The sequence below is a fragment of the Lampetra planeri genome, chromosome 59 (assembly GCF_965212315.1).
Source record: "Lampetra planeri chromosome 59, kcLamPlan1.2.h2, whole genome shotgun sequence".
NCBI classification, from domain to species: domain Eukaryota; kingdom Metazoa; phylum Chordata; class Hyperoartia; order Petromyzontiformes; family Petromyzontidae; genus Lampetra; species Lampetra planeri.
The window spans coordinates 4045150-4054006 of NC_136165.1; the positions used below are offsets into that span (position 1 = coordinate 4045150).

An 8857-nucleotide genomic window follows, 5' to 3' on the forward strand; every position below is an offset into this window, starting at 1 on the left:
CTGTGCACTTCCACTCACGACATACCCGGACACACAGAGGTCCACATGCAGCACAATACGATGACGCCATTGTCTGCTGATGTGTAATACCCCGTGTAGCCTTTTGCCAATAATACACACTGCTGGATGATTTGACCATACTTCACCATGCTGAACAACATTGGAGGAGTGGGTGGGTGGGGTGAGGGTTAGAGGGCGTGAGAAACCAAGATAGTTCTTCTTGGTTCTTTCGGTAAAGTCACGTGTTTTATTAAAAAATAAAACATGTTTTATTATTTTATTACTTCCCTTCTACGTGACTTTACCGAAAGAACCAAGAAGATGAATCCCTGCAGTCACGAAAGCTTTAAATCGAAATTTAAACCAAGATAGGTTCAGAAAAAAAATTGCCACTGATGTTAAGCCGTGGCCGAGATTCGAATTCAGAGGCCCGAGTTCGTAACGCAATGTTGCTAACCACTGCGCCACCACTCCACCCAAAGGTGTATTAACTCACGTAATCTGCCTTTGTGTACACATATCCAGTGTACAATACTGTATATGTGCACACATCTAAAACGTACGTACGCGCTACGTACAATGTTACTAACAACACACGCGAAAAAAAATGTATATTCAGAATATAACACACACCACAAATTCGCACACATCACAGGCGAAGGAGCGGTGGTGCAGTGGTTTAACGCACTGTGCGATTGAAACCGACCACTTGAGTTCAGTTCCGAGCCAGTGGCTAACATCAGAGGGTGAGTAATGTCCATTAAAAAAATAAATGACCAGCGTGGTGAAGTATGGTCGAACACGGCAGGGGGTGGAGGTTTTCATCCAGCAGTGGAAGAATGATCGAGGGACTGGCTGTAAAAGAATGATTATTAGAATATAGATATTTTTTTTATTGTTTATAAATTAAACGTAAACACCGGCATCCTGGACTTGTATACTCGAAACACAATTATTCCTTATAACATATACACACGCGCATTATACCAATGGTCAACATCGTTCGTCCAAGCTAAACATCCTCAAACCATGTGCCTAAATATAGTCATTATTCAACATCTACATTTCATCGCGAGGCGATGACCTTAACATAAGGTGATATGGGGGGGAAATTAAGTTTTGCATTGCAGATGTAATCCTCCAGATTCATAAAACGAGCCCACAATAACCCAGACCCACACCCACCCACCAATAGTTCAAAGCAAACGTTTTGAACTATTGGTGCGTCTTATAATCCGGTAGCTGTTGAGTATTTGTAAATGAGACAAGATTGGGAAGACACTATGAGACCTCGTTTACCAGTGGCAAAATATAGTAATAGGTTTTTTCCCTTTCAACTGGTACAAAAACTGACACCTTTATACAAGGCATCATGTTTTCAATAACCACAACACAAGCAGTCAAAATGCAAACAAAAAGAAAGAAAGAACTCTGATGATGATAAGGACAGTGCATATCATTATCATCATCAGAGTTGTTTCTTTTTGTTTACATTTTGACTGCTTGTGTTGTGGTTATTGCAAACATGATGCCTTATATAAAGGTGTCAGTTTTTGTACCAGTTGAAAGGGTAAAAACCTATTGCTATAAGATTGGGAAGACTATGATGGGGCGTCTTATCATCAGGAACAGGAGACCCAATAGCGTTGGACGAGTGCTGTTAGCGATCTCCTTCGATTCGGGAGGAGGAAAGTCATGTTGCACAACAATATGCACCCCCCACCACCCCAACCCGGCCGCCTTTGTCTCCCCCATATGCGATGCTCACACATTACACCAAGTACTACCCATCTTCTTGGTTCTTTCGGTAAAGTCACGTAGAAGGGAAATAATAAAATAATAAAAATCAAACATAATAAAATCATTCTCACGACGTTTCGGCCACAACGCAAGCAGCCGTCATCAGGTGAAGAACAGGGCTGTCGGAAAGACCGCGTCTGCATTCACAAAAGCTTTACCTCGAAAAGTACTACCCAGTTAAGGTTGAGTCGACCTAGGGGAGACGCGGGAATAGGTTCCGATACCATATACCGCACACATACAAACAAAAAAAGTTTTGCATTTCGGAAGAGCGGAGGCGCAGTGGTTAGCGCACCACCATACCAACCCGGGCCTTAACCCGAGTTCAATTCCCGGCCACGACCAGTACCGGGTGGATGACTGAACCGGTCCCAACTACCCCTGCACCCCACCGCTTTCGTGAACCCGCACTGACCAGCGTGGTGAAGTATGGTCAAGCAAACCCACATGGAACCCACGTGGCCTTCATCCAGCAGTGGATTGGCAACACAGTCCGTGACCGTCTGTGTTCGAGTGCGACTTTGCCCGCCACTACAGATAGATAATACGTCGCAGGTAAGATTGCGAGCGCCTCAACACCAACCTTGCAATTCATACCTTTGCCCAAGTCGCAAAACCTACCGACTTAACCAACCCATATATTTACCTATCTGCTTTCTTACATATATGGGACCTAATCTGCATTCATACATCCCTACCTATACCCACCTATCATCTGCCTTCTTACCTATACCTACCTACTTACTTAGATACTTACACCTGCAACTTTACCCACCTACCTGTCTTATTTATGTTTATACCTACCTACCAGAGTTCATATCTGTACCCACCGACCCCACAACATCTGTACACTTATAAGCCCGTGTTGCTTACCTAACCCTGGCCATATATATAGACCTATGTGCCATCTACAGGTGACATTAGCAGTTTGCATTGGGAGGGGGAAGGTGAACCCAGCAGGATTAAGACTTCTGGTGGACTTTGCGTGACATGTTCGGGCGACAACAACCACTAGATTAATATTTGGAGTTTGGATTTAAGGATTGGTGGGGTCAAATGGGAGAGTTGTGAGGGTGTCGTCGTGATGATGACACTACGAAAAGGGGGTGCAAGCAAGAAGACCCCCCCTGGCATCACGCCACGCTGGCCGAAGGGTGTTTTGGCCTACTCTTCCACGTTACGCGATATAGCGATGCATTAAGCCCGAATTATAAGGATTATTGTAACACCCCCCCAAGCTTTTTTGTTATAGTACAATGGGGGGGGGGGGGAAAGAGTCTTATAACCCAGAGAATACGAACACAAAATCACATCCCGTTTATAAATCCACTGCTAGATTTTTGACCACCTCCAGAATCAGTGTGTCAATCGGTCTGCCGAGGAGGGTAAGTTATTTGGGCATACTTCACCACGGGGAAAGGTAGCCCAAGACCCGTTCTTAAAACATCACTCGGATTTTGTCTTTTGTTTACGTCCCTTCCATCCGTGGCCTGGAATCGAATTCAGATTCGTGAGTTCGCAACGCAGTGCGCTAACCACTGCGCCACCGCTCCCCACCCCCCTCCAACACACTACACACAGACTGTGGATAACAGATTGCCTTTGACTCGTAACTTGGCAGGCCTCGGACTAAAATAAAAACAATAAAAATAGAGGACCAACCACAAACACGGCTCGAACCGAGTATCTCGCTAAACTTATTAAGACTTTTGTTGTTTTAACAGCGAGGCTAGTCGTTCGTGAACAGAGTAATTCGCCGGAGTGTGACGGCGAAGTCGATAAAAAGCAGGGCTCAGAGAAAAAAAACAAAGATTGGGCGAGAAAAGTTTAGCTAAATATTCTTACAGAGCCTCGGTAAATGTTATTAATTCACATCAATTTTACGAACGTCATTTATACACAAATATAGTTTCGACGTTTCGACTTACTGTCCTTAAGAGACAAAACGATCCATGTATAACACACACTCGTTAGTAGTACAGTATAGTAAATACGGCTTCGGCAAATTTTATACCAGACTTACAAAGACGTTAAATCACATCAATGTTGTAAACGTCGTTCTAAAAACATTTTCGACGTTTCGACCCACTGGCCTTTAGAGATACAAACGATACATCGTGTGTATAAAACATTCTAAAACACGTGGCAATTGTGCGAGGTGTCACAGCAGCGGTTAGCAACGTGGGCCCCCCAAGACCACCACCTAAGTTCAAATCCCATCCGTGGCTAACAAATCCGGTGGTGAGTGACAATTCGAGAACCAGCGTGGTGAAGTATGGTCAAGCAATCCCCCATGGCATGGCATAGGGGATTGGTCATCCAGCAGTGGATTGAGGGAATTTAAAAAAACCGATCAGAACCATAAAGCAATCAATGAAAACCCAACAATGTCTATGGCTATTTGGGGGTAAACGTTGCTATTGATGGTAAAAGTCTTCAAAAGGAGAGGAAGAAAAGCTTTGACATGGGGTTAGATGTTGAGTTTAGTGTTACGACGAAGCAACAGTGAGACTAAGAAGATTGTGAGCGGAGTTTTGTTGGTACTATTATTGGCAGATATTAGGGTTAGTTTGCGGGGGGGACTCTGTGGTTAGTGTTTAAGCGGGGGTCGTTCCGACCGCTAAAATAATCGATTATTCGGTCGTGGCTTTTACTGCCTTGGCAAGAGTGTGGCACAAAGCAAAATAAACACAAATACTTGAAGACATTCGTGGACGAAAAGGCCTTTTCCTCGAAACGTCGCCAGTCATGTAATTTTACTTTTTAAGAGTGTTGAAGTTAGTGAACCTACTATTAGTTGGCTGTTCTGATAGTTGGGTGTTATGATAGAATTGTGTTCTACGTGGCTAACGACATGATTGTGTAACCATCTCATATGTACAAATACTCGGAACATCACACACTAACTAATGTACACGCACACTACTCACACTAAATATGCCGCAACTACACGCTTTTTTTTGCTTACAAATATTAAACGAATTATAAAAACGTACCTCTCAAATCACTTTTTGTTACCGAACCACGGAGCTTAAAATGTGTAAGCGGTTGTCGTAATAAAAGCGTTCTAAAAGATATTACATGTATTCTCATCTTCGTCGTCGTCTTAAGAAGAAGGGGGAGCGGTGGCGCAGCGGTTAGCGCACTTGCTGAATTGTTAACCCGGCAAAAGTCTCGGGTTCGATTCCCAGACACGGGGATAAACGTGGGTGGACTATTGACATTCGAACTCCCTTCTAAAGGTCCCAACCACGAATGTTCACCGATCCAAAAGTGTCAGGGGGAGGGCATTTCATCCAGCAGTGGATTTGACACTTGGGATACGTGGGCCAAAAACTCCGTGTACGGCAACACAAGCAACATACGAAACACATAAACTTAAGGGCATTTGCTTAATGCATTTCAAGGCGCATTATAATCGTTTAAATATTACAAAGCTTAAACATTGCAACGCAAGAAAAGCGGACTTGATCCTATACACAACACACGCAAAATGTTGAAGTTATTAAGCTTATCGCGCTGGGTGTAAGGACGATAGTTTATGCTTTAGATGTGCGAACACACGCTTGTCATACACTACAAATGATAAGATTGTGAGTTAACATTATGTAAACTCTGTACACACACTATATGAACCTTCAAGTTTGAACTATTACGTGGCTGATAGCGTTTAAAACTTGTATCACTTTAAAACACAAATAATTAAAGTGCTTATAACATTAAAAATATCTTACAAACATTCTAAAAACTATTGCTACCTTAATGTAAGATCTATCACGTAGCTTAACACATAACTTATACACACATCGACTGTTACACGCTTAAAAATATACACAATCTAATGTTAAATAGCTTATAAATGGTGTAAAAGCTGTATCACTTAACTTAGAGACACAATGCTTTTAGCCACACACAAATCTAACATCTCTAACGATTTAAAACAACGCAAGAACGATTACACACTTTCCCACACTATTATTAATCTAATACAAAGTCGTCTAATATCTATCACAAGGCTAATAAACCACACACAGCTTATACACAATTTTAATTATCACAACTTACAACTCAATAACCATCACGCATCTTACGTTCTGAAAACTCTTACTTACGTTGCTTTAATAAAGTCTAACAAGCAACTATTATACAAACTGCAAATTAACAACTTACACTGGCTAATGCATCACATACATTAAACATAACAACTCTTAACTTACACTATCATTACACAATAAGTTATAAGAACCACAGCAACGTACACACACACATTACGTTCTGTATTAACAAAGATTACATCACTTTTTACATGCGCACATTGCAAGCGATATCTCATAGTTCTTAATACATCTCATAGTTCATATATCTCACAGCTTGGACATTACATCTCATAGCTAATCTATCTCTTAGCTGATCTATCTCATAGTTTAGACGTTACGTGTATGATGTGTAGAACCTAAACGCTACATCACCCCAGTAAGTAAAACAAATTGTTAGAAGTTCAGACCCAAGGCAACAACGTCCACAACAAAGGCTACACAACATTACACAATTTAAAAGTGTCCCATAGCTAAAGACACACATACATTGTACGAAACCACTGCGTTTAAAAAGACTCATTACTAATCTTAAACACATTACTGGGCAGTGAAATGACTCAACTCTTTACACGCAGACACACAAGCTTGTGTATAAGTGGGTATACACATTACAAGCTTGTGTATAAGTTATTATAAGTTATTATACACAAGCTTGTGTATAAGTGATTACACACGTCACAAGCTTGTGTATAAGTGGTTACACACATCACAGGCGTTGTGTGTGTGTATATATACAGAACACATTACATCATAATACGCACAGTGCACATCACAGCTACCAACACACACACACACACGTGTGTGTACCACATCACACACACGCACACGTGTGTAACACATCACACACACACACGCACACGTGTGTCTACCACATCCCATCACGTACATGTAACTACATATGGCACACACACACACAATGTACGCAAACGTGGGATACATCACACACAACGATGAATGCCGTATTGCATCGCGTCCCATGCACACCCCACGTTATACACACACACACACACGTGTGGTACACACACGTGCACACACACACACGTGTGGTACACACACACACGTGCAACCACGCCCGGCCGCCTTTGTCTCCCTTACCCCCCCCCCAGGAATGTTGGCCGCGTTTTCTCGTTCGCAGTGCGCTCACCACTCGCGCCACCGCTCCTACCCCCCCCCCGCCCCCCCAAAACAACATGCAACATACATGCCACACACACACATACTACATGCAAGCACACGCATGTTACAGGATATGCTGTACACGGCGTAGCGTGCATTGTGCAGGCCACTCTCGGCTCTGTTACACACAGACGTGTAGTACACACACTATACACAGACGTGTAGTACACACACTATACACAGACGTGTAGTACACACACTATACACAGACGTGTAGTACACACACTATACACAGACGTGTAGTACACACACTATACACAGACGTGTAGTACACACACTATACACAGACGTGTAGTACACACACTATACACAGACGTGTAGTACACACACTATACACACACGTGTAGTACACACACTATACATACACGTATAGTACACACACTATACACAGACGTGTAGTACACACACACTATATAGACGTGTAGTACACACACTATATACACGTATAGTACACACACTATACACACACACGTATAGTACACCCACTATACACACACACGTATAGTACACCCACTATACACACACACGTATAGTACACATACTATACACACACGTGTAGTACACATACTATACACACACGTATAGTACACATACTATACACAGACGTATAGTACACATACTATACACAGACGTATAGTACACATACTATACACACACGTATAGTACACATACTATACACAGACGTATAGTACACATACTATACACACGAATGTACAATGGTATAAACACACATACACACATACTCGTATATAAGTGTACATTGACGTATATGCACACTCATGTACACAGACACACATACAACTACCCATAGGTACGCGTAGGGCACCACACGTGTTCACAAATACACAATAGAACCCATAGACACATAATACAGACACACACAATACAGACACACACTTACACAACACCACACGTGTACACAAACACACACACAACAGAACACACAGACACATAGACACACACGTACGGCGATACTGCGAGCATCATCCACCGTTGCTACAAACCCCACCACAACTATTACCACCACAGCTACCACCACCACCACTGACCCACTACCACCACCACCAAACCTACCACTACCACCACCAAACCTACCACTACCACCACCACCAAAGCTACCACTACTACCACCACCAAAGCTACTACCACTGACCCACTACCACTACCACCACCACTGACACACTACTACCACCACCACCAAAGCTACCACTACTACCACTGACCCACCACCACCAAGTCCGATGGGGGGGGGGGGTGCTTAGTGGCGTTTTGGCAGCCGGCCGGCCTCGGCTACCCAACCGCAGCCTCGCCCGCTCGGGGTGTTTCTCTCCGTGACCATCCGCTGTCGTCGCTTTCAAATCCCATCAAAAGTCCAACACACACTCACCAGCGCCGACTTGGTGTCCAGGCCGTTAGCACTATCCACCATGATTGTCGTCGTGTGACTGAGATGGCGCGACCCCTTGGCTATCAAATCCCGATATTTTCACATCAATCCACCCCCCGCCCCCCCCCATCCACACGCCCCGAAGCGCCGCCACCACCACCACCACTACCAGCGGTAAGCGGCACCGGTACCACCCCCGTCGAACGCCGACGTTGGGCGCTCCCTCCGCATCCTATTGCTGGCTACGAAGCCCTCCCCCACCACCCCCACCACCCCCACCTCCATCCCCCATCACCCCCACCTCCATCCCCCATCACCCCCACCTCCATCCCATCCCCCCCACCATCATCACCACCACCACCATCACCCACCCATACACGCATCACCCCCCACCCCT

General features: G+C 44.1%; 1 protein-coding gene across 5 annotated transcripts in view; it reads right to left on the reverse strand.

Annotated features, from left to right (window-relative positions):
• LOC144736177 (uncharacterized) overlaps nt 1–8583 on the reverse strand; it is a 257956-nt gene extending 249373 nt beyond the window's left edge. For 3 of the 5 annotated variants that reach the window (XM_078618759.1, XM_078618762.1, XM_078618758.1), the window contains exon 1: nt 8461–8583. In XM_078618759.1, the coding sequence (XP_078474885.1) occupies nt 8461–8502 (42 nt within the window). In that variant the 5' untranslated portion in view covers nt 8503–8583. The remainder of the gene's footprint in view (nt 1–8460) is intronic. The other 2 variants (XM_078618763.1, XM_078618760.1) reach the window with 1 other exon arrangement.
• Nucleotides 8584–8857: the final 274 nt, after the last annotated feature.